Raw genomic sequence first — 25,019 nt, forward strand, 5'->3', positions numbered from 1 at the left:
CCTACAGGACAGAGTAAAACTGCCCCGTTGAGTTTCTAAGGAGCACCTGGTGGATTTGAACCGCCGACCTTTTGGTTAGCAGCCACAGCACTTAACCACTATGCCACCAGGATTTCCAAGGAAGGCATCAGGGGATTTATACCAGGAAGTTGCATGGTCTGATCTACATGTTTAAAGGGGGCCTCTGGCTATTGCGTGGGGAGTGGACATTAGAGAAAAGAGGAAGGGCAGCCACCAGGAGGATGCTACAATATTCTAGGTGAGAGAAGATGGCAGCTTGGATCAGGAGGTGGCAGGGAAGTTGGTGAAAAGTCATTGTATTTGGGATATTTGTAGGTTATGGGCATATGTGCTTTCTGGGTAGCCTCAAACCCCCGGCCTCCAAAAGCAGCCACAACGTCCAGTCCACGTGTTGGGTCTTGGGCTTTGGTCTCCAATTTTGACAGCAGCCTGTATCTAACTTATTAGTGCGCCTGTCCCTTTGGCTGGAGACTCTTCTGATCGCTGACTCCCTTCCCCACTGGGCCCATATTGGAAGCCCAATTCACTTCCAATACAGCTCCCACCCTTATTATCCTAAAACCCACCAGGGTAATAGCAGAGCCCAATGAGTGATCCCTGACCATGTGATTGGGCTTACCCTCAACATCAGAAGTCACAAACTCAACAGCCAGCCCGCAGGGCTGACATTGCAAGTAACAAATGAGGAGTGCTGGCTGTAATGCAATAGGGAGTAGTGGGGACTGAGAGTTCATGTCCCAGCTAAACACGCAGCTGCTACTCAGCTCCAGCTCATTTTTCCCTGGGGCCAGATCTTCTGATTTTTTTTTTAAAGAAAGGCCAAGAATCCGTTTTTATACATGAAATCTTTAAATTGTCATACCTTGACGATAAAATAATGTAGTAGACCTAGTAAAACACCTCTCCAAGTAACATCTGGTCTGTGGTCCCTGTTTTACAGGCATTACTCTCATTGAATCTTCACAGCAGCTGTGTGAGGAAGAAATAGTGAGCCATTTTATAGCTGGGAAGACTGAGGCACAGAAAGGTTATTAAGCAGCCAGCCCTAAACACATAAGTCACAGCGGGCAGAACCCAGATTTGCACTCAGGTCTGAGGACAACGAAGCATGTGCTCCTGACAACAATGATGCCAGCTAAGTGTGACCTAGAGCTTCATGTGGCTGAGTCCCCCTCTAGACCCTTGGAGGTGACATGGCCTCAATGGGGCCCAAGCTCCCTGTCACCCTCTACAATACCCTTGAGTGGTTCTCACTAAATGGCCCCCAGGGACATGTGGCAATGTCTGGCTATCACCACGGGGACAACTGACATCTAGTGGGAACATGGCCGAAACAGATGAAAGCTAGGCTTTTAGAAATGTGTTAGTAATAATGGCAGAAGTTCCAAAGTTTAGGAACAAATTCTTTTCGTCATTAATTAGTACGTATTCTTAGTTATCTCTTGGATAACATCATCCATCCATCCATCCATCCATCCATCCGTCCGTCCATCCATCCGCCCGTCCGTCCATCCGTCCGCCCGTCCGTCCATCCATCCATCCATCCACTCAGCAAACACTCATCAGTGCCTATCTTAGGGCAGACACTGTTCTAAGCACTGGGGATACAACAGTGAAAGAAACAGATAAAAATCCCTGCCCTTTGAAGCTTACATTCAAGTTGGGGAGAAAGAAAGTAATTGCATAATTAGGTAATTATATGCTGTGCTGGGCAGTGGTACGTGCTAAGGAGGAAAAAAAACAAGAGGGGGGTGGAGAGTTCTAGAGGGTGGTCAGGAAAGGCTTCACAGAAAAGATGACATTTGAGTTGAAACTTGAACAATGTGGGAGTGAGTCTTGTGGATGTCTGCAGGAAGAGTGGTCCAAGCAGAAGGAACAGCAAGTGCAAAGGCCCTGAGGAGGCAGCGTCCCTGGTTGTTTGAGGAACAATTAGAAGAGTAGCTAATGCAGAACGCAGCACCCTCTGTTCCTGGCAAAGTGCTCCACACATGTCAGCTTCTCCAATCCTGTGGCCGTCCTCAATGACTGGGCTTTCCAGCCTCCCTGTTGTTGTTATCTTATCCAGAAGATGAACATGAGACTGACTGAGAATTTTTTCTTTGAAGACAATCCCTGATTAGGGATACAGATGCCTCCTTAGCCCAGAATACAATGCCAGGACAATGAGTAAATGAAGCCCCCCACAAGTTGGGGTTGGTACCCCCGGAAGCCAATCATAAGACAAAAATCCGAGTCAAGCGATTTATGTGGGAAGTGTTCCCAGAAAATGCAGAGGAGTGGGAATGTGAGACAGGGAAGGGAAAGAAGCCAAACAGGTTGTATTATCAAGCAAGTAGCCACTGTGGGCAGTGACTGGAGCTTAATCCCGCTGAGGCACTCTGGGAGACGGTGTGGAACACACATCTCTGAGTTGTTCCCCCCGATGCAGGGGTGAGGCAGCTGCAGTATTTATTCAGCTTTTCCCATCAATCTGGTGAGGGATGCCACCAGTGGGATGTTAGCTCCCTGTCATTACTGGACTCCAGTGGCCTGAGAAGGTCTCTAGGTAAAGAGATGCAGGTGCAGTAGCTAGAAACTGGACTTGTGGGTCTGCAGTGGGGAGAGCTAAAAGGATATGGATGGAGCCCTGGCCACTCCTGCTACACCAGGGGCGGGTCCCTGTTCTGCCTCAATTACTTGTTAACCTTGAGCAAGTTACTTACCCTCACCTTACAAATGAGCATGTATCACCTTTTAATAATGATTTCTTTTTAAAGGAACTTATTTATCTTTTTTTTTTTTTTGATGAATCAAATTTTTTTTTTTTTTTTGGAACTTACTTATCTTGTAGTATCGTCATGGGAATTAAACGAGATGAAAAAATAATAAATAAGCCTTAAGAGTTATCGAGGGCTTTCTATGTGCCAGGCACTGTATTCTAAGTTACTATTGCATGCATTAACTCATTTAATCCTCGTAGCAATTCAATGAGGCAGGCACTGCCCTTACCCCCATTTTATGGATGAAGACACCAAGGCACACAGAGGTGCAGAATTTTTCCCCAAATCACACGGTTAGTCTGTAGAGGGGCCAAACTTTGAACTTGGGCAATCTGGCTCCCAAGCCAGGGCTCCCATCCATGACACTATCACGTATAGAGAGTACCCTAAGTGCTGTGTATGCAACTGGTGCCTAACGCATACCTATTCTCTTCCAGTTAAGTAAGCTTTGGCTACACTGCTCATCTGGCCAGCACTTTCCCTTCCTAAGCATTTGCACATTCCCCAGCCCTTCGTAGCCTCTCAAAAGCTCTGAGAGACCAGCTGCCAAGGTATGATCTGGATCAAGCTTCCTGGAGGAATAGAAAGATCCTTGAACCTTGGTGGGGGCAACGGTGGGGCCAGAAAGGCCTGGGGATGGTCACCACTTGCTGTCACCACCTAAGCAGGTGACTCCACCACCCTGGGTCTCTGGTTACCCTTTATCAAATGGGGATACTGGGTTTATCAAGCAGAACTTCACATGTACCAGCATATTTAGTCCTCCGATAACCCTATCATCAGCATCCGTTATAGATTAGGAAATGGGGGCTGCAAGAGGTGAACTGATTTGTCCCAAGTCCAGAGCTAGGAAATGGCAGGGCTGGGATTCAAACCCAAGTCAGTATGACCCACAGCCAGGATTCTGAATCTCTGGCATACTGTGTTCCAGGAATAAAAACAGGCACCCATGATGACCAGCCCGGGGCCAGCAAGAGCCTCTGCCAGACAACCCATAACACTGAAGGGGTCCATAAATTCCAAGTTGGTTCCTCTCAATTTTCTTGATGATAATACATGAGCCTTTCTGGGGCAGGTGAAGGAAGCAGAGGCATCATCACACTAGAGGCATGAAATCTGAAAGGGGTGGCAGTGACCCTACCATCGACAACATTGTAATAGGAGATGCTGTCAACCTGGGGTGTAGCTAAAACAGAGGGATTCAACAATAACACTAATAATCGTGTCGCCATTTATTGAATATTTGCCATGAGCCAAGCCCTGGCCTAAGCTCTTGATGTGGATTATCTCCTAATGGCCCTACACAGTTAGGTCCATTACAATGCCCATTTCCTAGATGAGGAAACTGAGACTCAGAGAAGTAAAGAACTTGCTCAAGGTCACATTCTTGGTTAGTGATGGAGCCAAGAAATGAGCCCATACCTGTTGGACTCCATGGCACAAGTTCTTAATCAAATCTATGGTGGGCAAAAACTGATCACCAGCCCTAAGTAAAGGCCACTCCGGCTTTTGAATATAATAATTCACATTTATAAAGCGCTTTCCATTTGCAAATTATATTCACGTCTGAAATCTCACTGAATTGTCAAAACAGTCCAGAGAAGTGGGCACCATTATTATCCCATTCAGTACATGAGGTCACTGAAGCTCAGAGAGCTCAAATGACCTGTCCAAGATTCTAGAATTAAGAAACGAAAGCTTGGGAACCAGACAAACCTGGGTTCAAATTATGGCTCTGCCATTTTCATTCCTTTGACAAATATTTAAGGAGCACTTAGCTATGGAACCTCAGGCAAGACCCTCTGTTTCCTCTTCACTCATAAAATCTATTCTCTCCCTTAACTGAAAACGCCAGGTACTTGTTTTCTTTCCCAGGCTCCCTTGCAGCTAGGACATAAGCATGTGACCTGATCCTGGCCAATCAGATTTAAAGAGAAGTCTGCTAGGAAGCTTTGGGAAAGGTTATCCTCTCAGAAAAAAATGTGGTGCATAGGAGGAAATGTTCTTCATTGATTGGGCTTCATTGTGTCTACATTTGAAGCCTGGAACTGGGCAGCCATTTCGTGATATGAGGTATCAAGCCTGAGGACCAAGCCACCTGCAAGGGTTGGAGGTGAAGAAACATGAAAAGATTCTGGCATCCTGATGGCATCATTAAACCATTAACTCAACCCAAAACCTTGGAATGTGAGATGAAGCACTTTCCTCCTTATTGAAGCTACTTATGTGTTTTCTATTGTTACCTGCAGCCCAACGCATCCTTAACTGCCATATACCCAATTGGGTTGTTGGAGGGATTTCAATGAGATGTTGTTGTTGTTAGGTGCCGTCGAGTCAGTTCTGACTCATATGACCCTATGTACAACAGAACGAAACCCTGCCCGGTCCTGCGCCATCCTCACAATCGTTACTATGCTTGAGCCCATTATTCAGCCACTGTGTGAATCCATCTCACTGAAGGTCTTCCTCTTTTTTGCCGACCCTCTATTTTACCAAGCACCATGTCCTTCTCCAGGGCCTGATCCCCCCTGATAACATATCCAAAGTATGTGAGACATAGTCTCACCATCTTTGCTTCTAAGGAGCATTCTGGTTGTACTTCTTCCAGGACGGATTTGTTCGTCCTTTTGGCAGTCCATGGTATATTCAATATTCTTCAACAACACCACAATTCAAAGGCATCAATTCTTCTTCGGTCTTTCTTAAGGCCATTGAAAACATCATGGCTTAGGTCAGGCGCACCTTAGTCCTCAAGGTGACGTCTTTGTCTTTGCTTTTTAACACTTTAAAGAGGTCTTTTGCAGCAGATCTGCCCAGTGCAATGCATCCTTTGATTTCTTGACTGCTGCTTCCATGGGTGTTGATTGTGGATCTAAGTAAAATGAAATTCTTGACAATAAATTACCCCTAATCAGTGGCTGGCATAAAAAACAGCAGCTACTGTGGTTTTAACCCTGAGACTGTTCCAGGGAACGCAGACACTCCTGACCTGGCACATCAGTTCCCTCTCTCCTCTACTGAGAGAAGCCCTGTAGGGTTCTCCCAGAAAGCAGAAACCCTGTGGTGGCCCCAGCACCACAACCCTGTCACCCCTCTGGGGCTGACCCCAGCTTCTAAACAAGAAGCAATCATACTGTCTTTCTCCTGATGGATTTTGATTTTTGCTCCCCTGATGGCCAAGCCCAGGGCCTGCGCTTTGCTTTATGTCCATGTTGCCAGAACAGCCCATCAATTATTAACACCATCGTCTCAGCCTCTCCAGTACTGCTGTCAGAAGGAGAGGGTTTTTCTGCAGCCCAGCCCACCAGCCCTAGAGAAAGGACCCTGCTCCTTATCGGTTACAACAGCACGCATCTGTGCCAGGTGCTGAGCTGAGTTTGAACAAACACAATTTCGTCATGCCCTGCAAGGTAGGCCTGTTATCTCCATTTTACACGTGGGAGCCTGCGGCTTGGAGAAGTGAGAAACTTGCTTAAGGCCAGAAACGGGTAGGTGTTGCAGCTGGAACCAGAACCTGGGTCTGTCCCTGCTCTTAAACATATGAGATACAGCCATTTCTGAACCTCGCAACCCAGAAAAGACCCTGTGGCCTAGAAGAAACTTCCAAAGGCCTCCCTGTCCTGACAAACAAGACACCCAAGTTGAGAGGATGATTAGGAATGAGGTGGGTGGAGTGCAAATGACTGAACGAGGCCAGAGGTGCAGGGAACTGGGTCACAGGTGGGCAGTCAAGAAGGAGCGACAGGTCCCCCAAACCATGAGACTCAGTGACTGACGGATGGATTGGTTTATTTATTCATTCCACATGCCCACCAGGACGGGCGCTGGGAACAGAGCAGTGAATACAATTCGCAGCGTTCACATTCTCACGGGGAAGAAAGAGAACAAGACAAAGAAATGAATGTCATTTCAGATGGTGCTTACAGCTTGTGCAGGAAGGATAGCACAAAGCGGCAGAGAATCATGGGAGGGAGGCTATTTTAGGCAGGGCTCCGGGAAGGTCTGCTGAGGAGGAAACACTGGAGTAGGAACCTGAATGAGGAGAAGGGGCTGGCCGTGGGACAATCTGGGCGAGAACATTCCAGGCGGCAGGAACAGCAAGTGCAAAGGCCCTGAGGTGGGATGAACCCTGACCTGTTTGGGGAACAGCAAGGAGGCCAGTGGGACTACAGTCGAGAACCAGAGGAAAGCAAAAGAGATGAGCTCAGAGAGGTCAGGGCGCTGGGTGCTGGAGGGCGTGGTATGCCATAGTGAAAAGTTTGGATTTTATTCTGAGTGTGATGGGAAACCTCTGGAGGATTTTCAGTCACCCTGTTTGCCTGGGACTGAGGGGTGATCCGATTTACATTTTGAAAAGCTCTCTCTGGCTGCTGTACGGAGAATGGATGACACAGAGCAGTAGTGCAAGCAGAAAGACCAGGGAGGGGGCTGTGGCACTTAATCATAATGGAAAGAACAGGTGTTCAAAGTCACACTTGCTTTGAATTTCTGGAAGCTCCTGTTTGCCTGCTGTGTGACCTTAGGCAAGTCACTTAACCTCTCTGAGCCTCCCAATCGGTGAAAGGAGGGATAGTAACAGAGTGTTGGTATAAGGACTAGTTGTATTGTTACGCTCCTGTGCACACTAGGTGTTTGAAAAGTGGCACTTCAAGATTTCTACATAGAAGGCCAACAAGCCTGACTGCCTCTTCATTTTAGCTCCGGCTGCAGAAAATCCTAGACTGTCCATCTGCCAGGAATGTGAGCCAGCAGCCCCCGCCTGGGATCACAGAGAGGTCATCAAGCTCGTTCCTGCAAGCGGATTAATCTGAGGAGAGGTTGTTTATTCTCAAACAGCGCCTCTTGCAAGCCCAAGCTCCCTGCCTTGCAGCCAGATGCCAAGCCAAACACAACCCCTGGTCTGCTTCTCCTCTGGGAGAGCAAGCCCGCCCCTTCCCTGCCCCTCACTCTCATGTCTTAGGGACAGGGCAGGGAGGAGGGAGAGTCACGTTTGGGGCAAAATGGGGTGCGGGAGGAAGAAAGGGACCAGTGTCAGGGCTGAAAATAGCAAAATAAATCTGTTGATCCTAAGCCGGTTAAGGGTGAGTAACTCTGTCTTAAGAGGAAGGCTTTTTGGACACGAAACCTGGGGCAAGATTGTGGAGCAGAGGGAGCCACAGCTTCAGAAGAGGAAACCAGGCCCAGGAGCTTCAAGGTTCTCTTTGAAGTTGACAGGCAGAAGAGAAAACAGGCGGGGCTTCTCCACCATCCTAAGGGCCACCCCCTTCTGTATCCACTGGTACCTGAGAGCCAGATCTGGGGAAAGAACCTAACAGAGTCCCCTCCACACCTGGAACTGCAGGTGGGACTTCAGTAAAGGGGCCAACAGAGCCACAGAGACCCCCCAGTGAGAAGCCAGGCTGCACGGAAGCCAGCTCTCAGCTAATAAATTATGGCTGAATATGCAGGCTTCCTCCTCCCCTTTTCATTTGGCCATAAATACGTTTACTTACGGACCCCTGGTGGTGCAAACGGTCAAGCGCTTGGTTGCTCACGGAAAGATTGGCGGTTTGAACCCACCCAGCAACTCCGTGGGAGAAAGAACTGGTGATCTGTTCCCATAAAGATCAGCTCCGCTCTGTCGCATGGGGTTGCTATGGGTCGAAATCAACTCCACGGCACCTCACAACAACAGCACATCCCCTCCCTCTCCGCCGCCCCCCCTGCGCTTTCCAGGCCCTGCTCTGAGAGTGAGTTACATTCTCCACATCTTTCCCACCTTGATCTGCCTGAATTTCAACATCAACACTTCTCTGGGTTCCCCCTCAGTCCCCTGCCATAATCTTTTTTCTAGCCCTGGACACACTGTGTTGTCGTTTACTCCCAACACCTAGCACAACAGCTCCCATCTCTCCTAGGCACGCCTGAATGCCAGCCTAACACAGAGAAGGGGTTCACCAACAAATGGCCTCTTCGCCTGGCACACACCCCAAGCCTTTCTCGGCCTCTGACAGTCTCCAACTTTACCCACCACGCCCCCTCCCCAGCCCACCCTGTGTGGACAAACTCATTCCTGCCTCCGACTCCTCCTTAATTTTTCACATTGCCTCATTTTTCCCTTCTATTTTGAAATTTACATCCTTTTCCAACTGCCGAAGCATCTTTGCAAGCTGCATCAAACCATGCTTGGAATAAACTCCCCAAATAAATAACAACTAGGTTGACCCCTCACCCACAAGCATCCACAGCCGGCTGCCTGCACTGTGCAGGCTCACATTCAACCCCTCAGATTCCCTTTGCCTTGTTTTTCTTATGCTAAAACCACCTGACAACATCTCAATGTCCTCCAAGTATATCTGTAAGCCACTTTAACTCCCTTCATGGGGCAAAGTGGGGTTGTAAATACAGGAATATGTACTAAAATTGCAGGATGGCTGCCTCCAGTCTGGGTCTGGGGCTTCACAGGGCACGTTCCATAGAGCAGACCAAACTCTACTCCATCTCAGCAAAGCTTTATTATTCCTCCAGGATCTTTCTTACTTATTTTTCAGTGTCCGTTCTCTTGCCATGGTTTTTATAAGTCTCCATAAATCCTTTTCTCCAACAAAATAGAGGGATAAATTATTGAACAATAAAAGGATGGGCATGACCAATGCCACAGAGGAAGTCTGAGGGAGTTGTTCCTCATCTATAGCGACTCAGCTATAGCTCCTTCTCCCAATTCCTGGTCATCATCTCTGGGAACAAGGCCGCAGTCCTCCAGCCCTGGTTCTCAACCTGGGGACACAGCCAAAGGTCCCAGTCCAGCAGCCCCTGCCCCCAGATCCCAGACTCACCTTGGCAGCCACGGAGGAGTTGGGCTTCTCCAGGAGGTCCCAGAGCTTCTTCCTCTTCTCAGCGCAGCACGTGTTATCGAACTCCTCGCCCTCGCGCTCCCGGAGGGTCTCGGCCTCGCGCTTGAGCTCCTCGTTCATCTGCTCCTTCTTCTGGTGGTAGCGCGCCTGGCAGCAGGACTCCAGGTAGATCTCGTCGATGCCCCAGTAGTCCAACTCCTGGCTGAAGCTGAGCGCGCACATCTCTTCCATCATGTGCAGCCGCCCAGTGCGGTAGAAGTTGAGGATGGAGGTGAAGGCGCCTGGATGGCGGTCGAAGAAGTACTCGTTGTCGTCGAGGCTGTAGTCGTCGCACACCTCAAGCAGCGAGTCGTGCGTGTTGCAGTCTCGGAGCTTGCCCAGCCGCGTGCGGGGCAGGCGGTCCAGGGTGCGCCAGAGCACCTCGTGCGCCAGCCCCCCGACGTTGAGGCGGACGCGCCGCGAGCACGCCTTGCTGCGCACAATCTCCATGGGCTCGGGCGGCAACGAGCTGGTGGAGCGGGAGCCATGCTTAGTCATGCCCGCCGGCATCGCTGGTCCGGCCGCCCCCGCCCCCCCTGCCCCCCCAGGCCGCTGTCACTCGACGGCAAAGCCGGCCGCCGCGGGGAGGGGGGCAGGGAGCGCTGTGGGCTGCTTGGGGGTGCAGAGGGCCGCGCGGGCACGCGTCACGGTCGTCTTCTCACCTCCATCCCGACGGCTGCGAGGCAGAAAGCGGACGTGGGTCAGCAAACCGGGAACTAGGCGCAGCCCCTCCCCACCTCTCCGCCGGGGGCCCAGCCGGCCTTGACCTTCGCTGGCTAAGCGGCTCAGGGGCTGGAACGGCTGAGCGCTGTCCCTCCCGCCGGTGCTGAAGTCCGCCTGGCCCACCCCATGGATGGAGGGAGGGGGCCGCCCTCTCGGGCGGGACGAGAGCCCGAAGCGGCGCCCCCGGGGTCCCGGAGGCTCCACCCCGCGCTTCCGCAGCCCAAGCCCCACCAGCCGCCCGGGGCGCTGTCCGCCCCATCGAGTGCTGAAACTCGTCTCTCTCTGGGTCTCCCCGTGGTCGAGTCCTTAACCTGGCCCCGCAATGGGGAGAGAGGGGCGCTACAAAGAAAACTTTGCGTTGTTGTTGTTGTTAAGAGTTCCAATCTCTTCCCTCCCCCGCTCCAAGATATTCGGAATTTCAGTGCTGGGACGGGGCGGGGGCGGGGGGAAGGGTGGAGATTTCTTTTTCAGAACCTTAAAAGATCTGTGGGGACTAGGGGTGGGGTTTCCACGTGCCCACCTGTCAGAGGTCACAACGAACTGGGTGCACACAACAGCCCCTCTGTCCTAGCCCAACCCCTCTCCCCAAACCACGAAAGCACCTCCTGAGATCGCCCCGGTGACAAGGTGAGCCCCAAGATGCAAAGCAGGCCTTTTCGCGGGGTCCTGCCCCGCCCTCTGCGCCCCCACCCACCGCAGGAGGGGCGCGCACAGTCTTCGGGATCCGTCTGCTCCGTTCCCCCCTAGCTCCTTCCCCGCCCCCTTCTCCTCCTCCTCCTCCTCCTTGCTCCTCTCCTGTGATGGCTTTTTATAACTCCGGGTTCTGCGCCTTTCCCGGGGCTTGGAAGGGAAGGGGTGGGGGAGGTGGGAGGCGGGGAAACAGGCTGTGTTTTCTGGCCATTTCAAAACGTGCCCTCCTCCCGCCGTGCACTGGGGATTTCGAGGGGCACCCCTAAAACCCCCAGGATGTGGGGCACACGCCCTCGACCCTCACTCGGGAACGGAGACCGCGCTCCTCCCCAGGCCCCGGCCCTTGCCCGCCCCCCCCCCCGCCCCAGCCTGGAGCCGCGGAGCCCTGGTAGACTAACAGGCCGAGCCGCGCCAGGCGAGCCCCCTGCTCGTGTCCCTCTGCGTCCCCGCCGCAGGCCGCGCGCTGCAACACTCACCCCTAGGGCGGCCGCCTCCCGGGGCCAGGGAGCGCACATCGCCCCGGCCGCCCCGGCGCCCCCGCCCGCAGGCAGCGGCGGTCCCGGGGCCAGGCTGGGCTGGGCCTAAGCCGGCCGGGCAGGAGACGCGCACCGGCTGCAGGCGCCGCGGGGCCGGGGCGCGCTCTCCGAGGCGGAAGCGTGGGGGCGCGGGTGGTAAGACAGCGATCAGGTAGCGCCTCCTCCACCTCGTCCTCCTCCTCCTGCCGCGGCGGTGGCGGCAGTGGCTACCTGGACGAGATCAACAAGTCGGGGCTGAGCTTCGGCTCGGTGCTCGCTGCGATTCTGTCCCGCACTTCGGAGCGCCGGGAGTCGGGCACCCAGGCCGGACGGCGCCACCTGCGGGTCGGAAGCGCACGCGCCGCTTAACTCCTGCCTGCCCGGCGCCGCCCGCTGGTGAGGCTGGGGGTGGCCTGGGGGCTTGGGCGAAGGAGATAACGCCTGGCAGTGCTGCCCTTCCCATCTGGGCTACCTCCACTGCCTACCTCCCATCTTCCTTCCTGCGTCCTGTAAAAACATGGGCCGAGCGCCTACTATGTGCAAAGCACTTTGATAGGCGTTGGCGATACAGCTGTGAACCAAACACAAACATCCGGCCCTCGTGGAGCAGACAGAGACAGATTATAAACAAAAAAGTGCAACACAGAGTATGTCAAACCTGAGGGGAATAAGGGGGGGGGGGGCGGACTGCAATTTTAAATAACCTTTGTTTTCATTGATCTTCTATCTAGATGCTAAAATCAAAACCTAAAATGAAATTCTAGATTCTAGTGGGGGAAGGCGGAGGATGGGCACATAAACAATATATATGCAATATGCCAGTCGGTAATGACTGCTATAAAGAAAAATAAAGCAAGGTGAGGGGAAGAGAGAGCCAGGGGTGAGCTATTTTATATAGTCATTCATTCATTCATTCATACACGAGTTCAACAGCTGGTTACTGACAGCTTCCTGTGTACCAGGCCCTGTGCCAAGCTCAGGGAAGGTAATGCCCTCCGCTGGTGCTCACTGGCCAGTGGGGAAGGCAGAGTTGATCAAATAATCCCATAAATGCATATAGGAATTTACCTGGAGAGGTGGGCAAGGGCTTCCCTAAGGATGTGATGGAGCCCTGGTAGCACAGTGGATAAGAGGTCCAGCTGCTAACCAAAGGAAGGATGTGATAGCTGGGCCCTACATTTACTCATTTATTCTTTCAAACACACATTTACTGCATGATAGGTAAATAGGTACTGAGGACACAGCAGAGTTCCTAGATGGCACAAACAGTTAAGTGATCAACTACTAACCAAAAGGTTGCCTTTCCGTGGTTCAGATCTGCTTCCAAAAGATCACAGCCTTGAAAGCCCTATGAAGGGCGGTTCTACTCTGCAACCCATGGGGTCGCCATGAGTCGGAACCAACTCAATGGCAACCGGTGGGGGGGGGGGACACAGTGGTGAGCCCCTGCCCTGGAGGAGGGAAACCAAGAACAAGCCACAGTACTCCAGAGTGAGGCCCTTCATCTCTCTGCCCCTTATTTTCTTCATTTCTAAAATGCAGGGATTCATTTCATTTCCATACTGGAGCCTGGTGAAACAGTGGTTTAGAGCTCAGCTGCTAACACAAAGCTCTGCAGTTCGAATCCACCAGCTGCTCCTTGGGAACACTGTGGGGCAGTTCTGCTCTGTCCTAGAGGGTCGCTATGAGTCAGTATGGACTCAAAGGCAATGATTTTGTTTGTTTGTTTGTTTCCATAGAATTGCATGCAGTATTGTATTTCTTTTAACCTGTCTACTTCTCATCACCTCCATCATCAGCATCATGGTCCAAGGCACTTTCATGGTCCTGCAGCCTCCTCCCCAGTCTCCCTGCTCCCACCCTTGCCTCCTACAGTCCCAGAGCAATCTTCACATTTCATACATAGCAGGTGCTCTGTAAACATTTGGAAGGATTCTGTGAATCATCTCTCCTCCCCTTCACTTGCCTGAGTTTTCCTCATAGCAGCCATCACCAGCTGACACGCTGCATATTCATTTGTTGGTGGGCTCATTGTCCACCTTCCCCTACTAGAACCTGCAATTCCGTTCTAGGATCTGGAATTGAAGAATCAATGAAATCAAGGGCTATTTAAAATTGTAACCTACTCTCTGCACCCCCCCCCCATTCTTCTCATCTGTTTCAAACCTTCCAAGGGCTTCCCCTTGCTTTAGCCTAAAATCTAAATGTCCACACAGGATTTACAAGGCCCTGCTGGCCTGATTGGATCCAGACCCCCTCTCTGAGTTTGAGACCATGGAGGGAAGGCAGACAACTAAAGCAGTAAATTATAAAGGATGAGACCATTTCAAGTTGTGATGAGTGTTATAAAGGAGCATCATAACGGGGTGGAGAGACTAAAGAAGGCCTCTCTGAGGAGGTGACATTTGAGCTGAAAGAAAAGGACTAGCATGGGAAGAGGAGCCCTGGTGGCATGGTGGTTAAGAGCTCAGTTGCTAAACAAAGGATCAACAGTTCGAATCCATCAGCAGCTCCTTGGAAACCCCATGGGGCAGTTCTACTCTGTCCTGTAGGGTTGCTATGAGTGGGAATGGACTCCACCACAGTGGATCTGGTCTTTAGCATGGGAAGAATGGGGGAAGGGCATTCCAAGCAGAAGGAACAGCAAGTGCAAATGCCTTGGGGAGTGGGGAATGAGCCGTGTTGTGGGAACAGCAAGGCAGCCAGAGCGGCTGGAACAGAGAGCAGGAGGGAGAGTGGGGCAGAGGTGAGCCAGTGGGGGTGCAAGTAATTCAAGGCTTTGCAGCATGGTAAGGATTTTGGTTTTTGCTGAGTGAGGTAGGTGGGAGCTACTGAGGGTTTCGAGCAGAGAGTGACAGGCTCAGTTCAGGTTCACTCAGGTTGTGTGAGAACAGGCAGTAGGGGGCAAGGGTGGGAGTACAGAGACCAGGAGGAGGCTGTTGCCATTGTCCAGGGAGAGATGATGGTCGCTTGGTTCACGGTGGTGGCAGTGAACAGGGGGAGAAGTGGTCAGACTCAGAGTATATTGCGAAGGTAGTGCTATCAGGATTTTCAGGTGGATTGGATGTGGGGTGTGAGAGATGGAGAGAAGTCAGATCCCTTCCGGCCTTGGGGTGGTGTTCTTCGGGTCAGGCTCTCAGCTGGCCCTTTCCTGAGCTTAGCAACTGAAGGTGGCCTCCTCCCAGGGGCCATTTCCATAGGAGGATGCAGAAAACAATAATACACTCCTAATCAGGGGAAAAAACTACACTATAATGGTGGGATTTCCAGGCACTGCTGCAGAATACAGCCTTCTGGGTACATCTAAAATGCCACCCAGAAGCACCTTCCTCTTCTTCTCCACTTAGGCAAGGAGTGGGGATGAATATTTGCCAAGGCCTACTACCAAGAGCCCTCTGAAGTTCATAACAGATGAGGTTACATGCAGATGAGAAAATGGAGGCTCAGAGAGAAGGAATCTTGCCCACTGTCTTTCTGGGAAGTGGCTGGCACAACCAAGATTTAGATCTCTTTGACTCCAAAATCAGTGGGCTTTCGAAATATCAGAGCAGCCTCAGCAAAGTTCTTCAACCACCAGTTCACTTACTGATTCACAGAATCATTGCAAATGTTTACTGAGCATCTACTCTGTGCTTAGCATTGAGGTCAGTGCTGGGTTTCAGGGTAAATAACAGGCCTGGTCCCTGTTCTCATGGAGCTGCATCCCTCTCTCACCAAGGCCAGGAACAGGAGAGACAACCTGGTATTTACTGTTTTTCCCCTTGTTTTATTCGTGCCTTTATCTGCATTCATCCCCATTCTCTTCCTTACCCCATAGGTATCAACTGTCACATGCTTACCGGGCATTGTTTTGTTTGTACAGTAAAACCTTCGAAAGCCGGAACCGGTGTAAGGTGGAAACCTGTCAGAGAAGGAAAACTTACTTATTTTCCACTAATAGAGAGCGATAGAAAAGTGGTAAGACTGCACTCTGTCAAACGTGGAAAACTTGCGAGAGTTAGAAAAACAGGGCAATATCTTCGAGTTCCAGGTCTCACAGGTTTCAGTGTATAAGTTTTTTTTTTTTAAACATGTGTTTTGTGTGCATTTTTTTAACTTACGTATTTGGTTTGTGTTATAGATCTTTCTGTTTCTTATTTTTTCTATGACCCATCCATGCTGCTGCGGATACACTTCTTTCTCTGCTCCTAACAGCTGCACGGTTGTCCATGATGTGTGTCCTCACTTCTCCACTGTCCATTCCCCCAGCTGGGTTACCCAGATTACCTCCAACTCCCACCACCACAGCTAATGCATCTGTGAGCATCCACCCCACATGTCTACTTATGGGCCTGTGTAATTATTTTACATAACTTTTCCCCCCGCCCCTCAGGTTTGGAATTGCTGTGTTGTAGAGTGTGTATGTACTTAATTTGACTAAGTATACCCAGGTCTCTACAAAAGTCTACTCCAGGCTGCATCCTAACAGCAGAGCTTAGGAGTTCCTACACTCCCATATCCTACCCCCACCAGTGGTTGGTGCAATCCAGATATCAAATTTTTGACAGTCTAAAAGGTGTACAATAACATCTCAATGTATTTAAAAGTGCATTTCTCTGATTACTAATGAGTTTGGGAATCTCTTCATATGCTTGCTGTTCTCCTCTTCTACAAATTGCCTGTTCATACCCATTGCCTGTTTTTCCACTGGGGCTGCTGTTTTCTTTTTTTTTTCCTTATGATTTGCAGGACTTCTGTGTATAAACTAGACTTAAATTCCTTGTTTATTTTAAACACTGTATTGAAGTGTTGAAGAGCAAAGATGTCACCCTGAAGACTAAGGTGCACCTGACCCAAGCCATGATATTTTCAATCACATCATATGCATGTGAAAGCTGGACAATGAATAAGGAAGACTGAAGAAGAGTTGACGCCTTTGAATTGTGGTGTTGCCGAAGAATATTGAATATACCATGGGCTGCCAAAAGAATGAACAAATCCGTCTTGGAAAAGTGTGGCCAGAATGCTCCTTAGAGGCAAGGATGGCAAGACTGCATCTTACATACTTTGGACATGTTGTCAAGAGGGATCAGTCCCCGGAGAAGGACATCATGCTTGGCAGAGTACAGGGTCAGCAGAAAAGAGGAAGACCCTCAACGAGGTGGATTGACACAGTGGCTGCAACAATGAGCTCAAGCATAACAACGATTGTAAGGATGGCACAGGACCAGGCAGTGTTTCGTTCTGTCGTGCATAGGGTCGCTATGAGTTGGAACCAACTCGATGGCACCTAACAACAACAACAACAAATATATCTTCTTCTATTCTGTCACCTTTTAACTTTGCCCATGGTGTCTCACTTTTAATGTAATTAAAATAATTTATTTTTGGTCTTATGGTTTACCTTTTTCAAGTTTTGCTTAAGGAATCCTTCCCTGCTCCCAAGTTGCAAATACTTTTTTATTAATTTTATATTTATATCTTTTTAGTCTTTAAGCAATCATATATATACCTATTTATATAGCTACAGATATAGATACACACACACACTATTAAGTTAGCTAGTCCCTGGGTGGCACAAATCCTTAAAGTGCTCAACTACTAGCCAGAATGTTGGTGGTTCAAACCTACCCAAAGACCCTGAGAGATAAGCCTGGTGATCTGCTTCCAAAATCGCAGCCTTGAAAATCCTAGGGAGCACATAGGGTACATGTGGGGTCGCCAAGAGTCAGAATCGACTCCAAAGGCAACAAACAACAACAGTTAGCTAGTTTCCTGAAAACGGTCTATGCAACACCTTTCTGTGGAGCCCCCTGTCATATGAAGTCTCCTTAAGCTCACCACATAAAAATCCAAGAGGAGGGTGGTGTGAGAGCTGATTCAGCAGCTCAGCTCCGTTATTAAGAACCCAGGTTTCTTCCACCATTTTGATCTGCCCTCCTCAATATATTGACTCTTTGTCCCCACATTCCCCACATAGTCACAAAATGGCTGCCACCACTCCAGGCATCTGTCTTCATAAGACCATATTCAAAGGTGGGAAGAGGTGACCAAGGTGGAAAAATAACTCTCCTTTCATGCTTCTCTCTTTTTTACATGATTCCCTTACTCACTGCCAAGCTTCCCTACCATCTCATTAGCCAGAATTGGGCCACATGGCCACCCCCAGATCAATCACTGGCAAAGGAAACAGGATTCCCTACATAGGGGGCTGGGTTCATTACTGTCCTTACAAAACCAAAGTTCATTTAACAAGGAAGAAGTGGAGATGGAAGTTGGTTAGGCAGTCAACAGTGTCTGCCACACTGTTCTCCCAGTGCTCTGCACAATGCCTGCTATAGAGCACCTGCTCAATAAATATTGTTGAATGAATAAATAAACTCTCTTATATAAGGGCATATAAGAAAACTATGAATAAGATACATAGCTGACCCCAGGAGTACCCAATTCTACTAGTAGGAATGGGGGCAAAGTATACAGAAAAAAATTGGTGAAGAACCCTTTATTGTCCCCCTCCAACTTCAAGCCTCTAATGGGAAGATCCTTGAGATCATTCACAATTTCAACAACAGTTAAACTGATATTTGCATATATCTTAAAAAAAAAAAAAAAGGCTGGTATGTAAGTAGTGTTTCAACCCTCTGGGTATCCCTTATGCCAAATAGCAGAGATCATGAAGTGGCAGTCTGAAGACTTGTGTTGTTTGGCTCATTAAGGAGAGCAGCATCCCAATGGTCAATCCATGTGTGGCCACCGAGTGCCAGCACCAGGTCACCTGACTCCCAGGCCAATGCTCTCAAAACATCTGCTCAGATCTTCTTAGCAGACTTCCCACTGAGAGGTGCTGAGATTTTTCTCTGAGGCTGAGTGAGGTTAAGTCGGTCTGATTTGTCCATGTAAATACAAGTGAAATCCCCCTCTAAACTGTGCTGGCAAGAGATGCGACCATTTGAAGTCAGATTTTTTTTTTTTGGACTCCATAATACCAGCCATCATTTATTTATAATCTCACTGAATATCCTACTCAGGTTTCTCAGCAAATGTGGGCAGTGAGAAAGGCTAATTAATCCTCCCTTCCTCTCTCCCATGGACCCCTGGATAGGAGTAATTGCTTCATGAGGAGGGTTATCAGGGTACCCACAGGCTCAAGAGAAATCATTGACATCTCTGAGCAGATGTCACTCAGAGTTACAAATGCTCTTGGCTGTGGCCTTGCCCAAAGCTCCAGCAGCCCTGGGATTTCCCATCAGCTTGGACTCTAGTCTTCTCTCCCATCCCTCTTTTGTCATACCTAACAATATTAGTCACAATCATCAGCAAAATAGGGATAACGATAAAATCCACCCGACGGGGTTGCTGGAGGAATGGGAATAATGAGATAATGCATACAGAGAACTTAGCACCATTCCTAACGCTAGTAGATACTCATTAATGGAACAGTTATAGTAATGCTAACAGCCGTGGTTAACAGCAGCTAACATTCACTGAGCACGTGGTAGGTACCAGGCACTGTCCGAAATTCTTCACATGTGCTGACCTCATTTAAGTTTCTTGCTCACTCCCTCATCCTTGGGCTGATTTTTCTAATACAAACTAGACTTGTAAGCTGTTGGATGATTTTTGAGCGACCGGGTGTCTGATTCTAGTTCTTGTTCTATTCTCTACTAGCTTGATTACCTTTATCAAGCACTGGGATTCCCAGCTCAAGCTCCTGGTAAACGGTTGAGTCTGGTTTTCTGACCATTCCAAACATTTATCCATCTCTCTTTCCATTTATCTTCCCATCACCTACCCATCAACTCAACCACCCAATTAACCTTCCATATACTTGGCCACCCAGCTGTTCAATTACAAACCCATCCATCCATCTGTCCACTCATCCATCTACCCATGCATTCACCCATTCATTCATCTATCGTTTTCATTCATTCACACATTCCATCCTCTAGCCATCTTTCCATCCATCTATTCATCCATCCACCTATTCATATACCATCTGTCTTTCCACCCACCCATCTATCTATTCATCTACCCACCCATCCATCTACCCATCTACCCAATCACTTACCCATCTACTCACTCAATAACCCATGCATCGATCTACTTACATCCATCCAGTCAATTACTCATCCACCCCAACCATCCACTCATACATGTACCCACTAACCCAGCCATCCCCACCCATCCACCCATCTCCCACTTTTGGAGTGCCTACTGCATGTAAGGCTCTGTGCTGAGCTGTAGGATGGTCTCTTGGGCTCCCTCCCTGGGAGGAAATGTGGGTGCCCAAAAGGGTCCTCACAGAGGGAGATAGGTGAGTCTGAGTGCAGTTCAGTGAGTCCCTTTTGTGGCCTGGACTTTGCCAAAGCCACTGATTCTCAGGGTCTGTGGCCAAGCAATGATGAAATGCAGGGCGGGGATGGACTGAGGCATGGGCTTCCAGCAGAGCAATTAGAGGTAAACTAATATCTCTTCCCCCCAGAGGAGCCTGGGAACTCCAAGATGTGATGGAAAAGGAGCAAGTCAGCAAAAGGAGGAAATCAAAGCCACAGAGATCAAGAGCTAATTAACTGACTCTCCTAAGATAATATTTCATTAAAATCCAGCTCTTCTGCCCTTTGGAGGCTGATATCTCTCCTATCTCCTCTTCATTGCCCTTGTCCACTCCTTCTTGATCTCATTTGCCTCCTTTCTGACCTCATACCCTAGTTTTATCCCTTCTCTAATCCAACCTCCCCCCAGCTACCAGGGTAGACTTTTAAAGGGACAAATATGACCATGTCACATCCCTGCTTATAATCCTTCATGAATCCTCATTGCCCAGGATAAAGAACAAGCTCCCCAAATGAGGCAAAGGCTATTCGTTCCTTTAGCACATATGTATTTCCTGAGGACCTACTAGGTGCCAGGCCTGGGATTGCAGCAGTGGTAAGGCAGACGCACCCCTGTCCTCCTGAAGCTCACATGCAAATGGGAGATACAGACAAGGACATTTAAAAATTAGCTAATACTGATAATTGCTATGAAGGAAATAAGCAAAAGCATAAGAGCGAGTATAACAGAGTGGGAGTATGGACTTCAGATCAAGATGTGAGAGAACTTGCTGAGGCGGTGATGATGCAGGTGAGGCATAAGCCAGAAGGAATCAGCAAACTATGGAAGAGTGTGTGGAAGGGCATTTTGAGCTGAAGGTAGAAAGGAAAGCAGATACAAAGGCCCTGGGCAAGAGTGAGGTAGAGGGTTGAAAGAGATGGAATATGGTAGGTGTGGCCAGGGTTCAGAAGAGATTTAAACCTAGGCAGAGCTCATGTTCTTAACTGCTATGCTATACGGCTTCTAAGTAGAGTATAAACAGTCAGGATAGTTATTATCTCATTTAACACAAAATCCAGAAGTAGGTCATAACAGGATTGATCAAGGCAGCAACTCAGAGGCCTCAGGATTTTTAGTCATTTTCTCTAAGATTGTGTCCTTATGATCACAAGATGGCTGCCATGGTTGTGTTCTCACATGACAACTCCACAAGAGGAAGAAAGGAGAAATATCCCCTCCCACATTTCTTTTCACCATGGAAAAAACTTTTGCCGGAAGCTCTCCACATACTTCTGCAATCACCTCATTGGCCAGTACTGGATCACATGACCACCATCAGCCCAAATGCTGACAAGGGGTGCCTGATACCCATGTTTAGTTTGGTTCCATCTTAATTTGCATTTGGAAGTTGGGCTCATCTTCTCTAAGCACATGGCTGCCTAACGGGAACAACATAGGGTTCTTTTCGAGAGGAGGTTAGGGGTTTGGTTCTTGGCCAGGCAACCAGCATGTTGGCCGCAATGGACAGCCCTCAAGAAACTTGAAGTACCGTCACAACCTCTCCATCCAGATGATGCAGGTGCTCCAAGCATCACTTTCCTATGTTTGCATATAGTGGGGGACACCTGCCTTGGCTTTCCCAGGCCACTCTGGTCCCAGCTTTCTCTGAGAGCCTAGGGAAGGTCCCAGGATAACAGATAGCACACCGCCAGCTCTCCCCCATTCACCCCCTCCCCTCCTGCAGACCCACAGCACCGGATCACATCTCACATGGCCATGATTTCCAGGCTCCAGTCCACTAAAGGTGTTTTGAGTTCTCCCTGGCCCATCATACCAAAAAACCAAAGCCAAACCCACTGCTGTTGAGTCAATTCCAACTCATAGTGACCCCGTACTGAGAAAAATAAGGATGATGGAATGAGTGTTTAATGAAGTGAAAATGATTCCATTTAAAGGGAGGTTGTTGTTTACTTTCCTACTTAAACCCTCTAATTGGTTCCAGAGGCATTTAGAATAAAGACCAGATTCCCCACTGTGGCTGAAGAGGGGTGCTCCAGAAGTGTCTCCCACAGGCCTCTTACCTGGCCCAACCTCTCTGGTTTGCTCACTGTTTCTCAAACACGTCAAGCCCTTTGCCTCTTTCAAGTCTTTGTATTTGCTGTTTCCTGGCCCTGGAATGTTCTTGCTCCTAGATCTTTTCAAGGTTCATTTGTCACCTCCCTAGAGAAAGACCCTCCCTGACCATCGCCATTTCAACTAGTCTCCCCTTACCACCACATTATGTCACCCTGTTTGTTTTGCTTTATAGCCCTTCTCGGTCCCTGACATGGTACTTATGGTGATTTGCCCCTGTTAGATTGTCTCTGCTGCTTGAATATAAAATCTGTGAGGGCAGAGGCCTCCCCTGGACTATTGTAGTCTCCGCCTTCCTGGTCTCCCTGCTCCCTGCGCCCCCAACACACAATCACAGTCCATTCTATACACACACACACAGAGCCAGAAGGATCCTGCTGGAATATCAGCCAGCTCATGTTCCTCCTCCGTCAGAAGCCTCCACGGCTCCTAGCCACACTGGCCTCCTTCCTGGTCCTGGAACATGCCAGGACCTCACTGCTTCAGGGCCTTTGCATTTGTCATTCCATCTCTCTGGAACATTTTTCCCTCAGGTACCCACACACTTTGCTCCTCTCACTTCCTTCAGGTCTCTGTTCAAAGGTCACCTTCTAGGGAGGCCTTCCCTGCCCACCGTCTTTTACATTGCATGTCCCCATCTCCCTTCCCTCCTTTATTCTTCTCTGTAGCACTTACCACCGTTCAATATGCTTTGTATGTTACTTCTTTATCTAGTTTATTGCTCTTTCCCCACTAGAATGTCAGCTTCACGAGAACTGGGTTTTTTTTCATCTATTCTGTTCACTGCTGGATCTCCACGGCCTAGACAGGGCCTGGTGCATGAAAATTGCTCAATATTGAAAATTTTAATACACATAGTGGCTTTGACTCACATACTATACCATTTCCCCATTTAAAGTGCACAACTCATTGGTGTTTAGGGTATTCACAGAGTTGTGCCACCACCACCACAATCAATTTTAGAACATTTTCAACACCCCCAAAAGAAACCTCTTACCCATTATTAGTGACTCCCTAAGTCATCTCCCCCAGCCCCTGGAAAACACTAATTTACTTCCTGTCTCTATAGATTTGCTATTCTGGACATTTTATACCAATGGAATCACGTAATATGTGGACTTTTGTGGTTGGCTTCTTCCACTTAGTGTAATGTTTGCAAGGTTCATCCATGTTGTAGCCTGCATCAGGACTTCATTCTTTTTTATTGCTGAATAGTACTCCACTGCGTGGATATACCACATTTTATTTATCTATTCATCACTTGATGGACTTTTGGGATATTTCCACTTTAGGGCTATCGAATTTTGACTTTTATATGAGTGGTTGTTAATTCTGATATAGAACCTACCTTTCTATTTGGTTGTTACTATTGTTGCGTGCTGTTGATTCCAACTCATAGCGACCCTATATGACAGAGAATTGCCTCATAGGGTTTCCTAGGCTGTAATCTTTACAGAAGTGAGCCCTGGTGGCGCAGTGGTTAAAGTGCTTGGCTGCTAACCAAAAGGTCTCCCCATTTCAGGGGAGGGAGATGTGGCAATCTGCTTCTGTAAAAGATGTACAGCTTTAGAGATCCTATGGGGGCAGTTCTACTCTGTCCTATAGTCATTGAGTTGGAATCGACTCAACGACATTGGGTTTGGTTTTGAAATCTTTACGGGAGCAGATCACTGAGTCCTTTCTCCCACAGGGCCAATGAGTGGGTTCAAACCACTGACCTTTTGGTTAGCAGCCCACTGACCTTTTGGTTAGCAGCAACCCCTTAACCATTGTGCCACCAGGGCTCTTTTTTTCTGCTTTAAGGGTATTAAAATATCCTTTCATGTACTGACAGTGAGAGCAAATGACAGATGGATTTCTTAATATCCTTACCTGGTGTCTTAGGCTGGGCTCTTTAGAGAAGCAAAACCAGTGAAGTGTGTGTGTATATATATACACATGGAGAGAGAGAGAGAGAGGTGTTTATCTCAAGGAGATGGCTCACAGCGTTATGGAGCTGGCGAATCCTAAAGTCCATGGGTCAGGTGTCAGCTGGAGGCTTCTCCTGACTCATGTGGTTGCAGGGGCTGATGAGCCCAAAATAGGCAGGTCAGACGCAGGCCGCTGGCTCAAGTCCCAAGGACCAGAGGTCAGATGATGGTGAGCTGGAAACAGGATCCAGAGGAAGCAAGAGAACTGTGCCAGAATATCCATTAATGGTCATTGTTGTTAGGTGCTGTCGAGTCTCTTCCGATTCATAGCGACCCTACGTACAACAGAACGAAAGACTGCCCGGTCCTGCGCCATCCTCACAATTATTGCTATGCTTGAGCCCATTGTTGCAGCCACTGTGTCAATCCATCTCATTAAGGGTCTTCCTCTTTTTTGCTGACCCTCCACTTTACCAAGCATGACGTCCTTCTCCAGGAACTGGTCCCTCCTGATAACGTCCAAAGTACGTGAGAAGAACTCTTTCCATCCTTGCTTCTAAGGAGCATTCTGGCTGTACTTCTTCCAAGATGGATTTGTTCATTCTTCTGGCAGTCCATGGTATGTATATTCAATATTCAATATTCTTTGCCAACACCATAATTCAAAAATATCAATTCTTTTTCGGTTTTCCTTACTCATTGTCCAGCTTTGTTAATGGTACAAGGGTATGAAAGGCCAAAATCATGGGGCTGTGGACCTCTAATACCCAGGATATAAAGTCAATGGCTCAGGGAGGCCAAATGCTGTGTCCTCTGGCCCTGCCGTGTGGCTTAGACTATGACCAGTAAACTGAAGCATGTAATGCCTCACTTCTCAAGCTGAGGAACGCACCCTACAGCAGCACACACTTGTCTTCTTGGAGAAAGTACATTTCCCAGCCTCCTATGCAGCAAGGAGTGCCATGTAGCTAAGCTCTGACCAATGGGATGGAAGCAGAGTGAGCTGTTCCCTTCCTTGCCCCTTCTTCCTTCCTGCTGCCTGGAATGTGGACAAAATGGCTGGAATTCAAGCAACCCTACTGGACCCTGAGGTGGAAACTACAG

The 25,019-nt window shown here is 48.9% G+C and overlaps 1 protein-coding gene across 1 annotated transcript in view; it reads right to left on the bottom strand.

Moving 5' to 3' along the window:
• The window catches only part of KCNB1 (potassium voltage-gated channel subfamily B member 1), a 95,859-nt gene extending 85,697 nt beyond the window's left edge, over positions 1–10,162 (bottom strand). The window contains exon 1 of the mRNA XM_003411599.3: positions 9,596–10,162. Coding sequence (XP_003411647.1) covers positions 9,596–10,162 — 567 coding nt within the window. The remainder of the gene's footprint in view (positions 1–9,595) is intronic.
• Positions 10,163–25,019: the final 14,857 nt, after the last annotated feature.

This window comes from Loxodonta africana, chromosome 24 (assembly GCF_030014295.1).
Source record: "Loxodonta africana isolate mLoxAfr1 chromosome 24, mLoxAfr1.hap2, whole genome shotgun sequence".
In the NCBI taxonomy this organism is placed as follows: domain Eukaryota; kingdom Metazoa; phylum Chordata; class Mammalia; order Proboscidea; family Elephantidae; genus Loxodonta; species Loxodonta africana.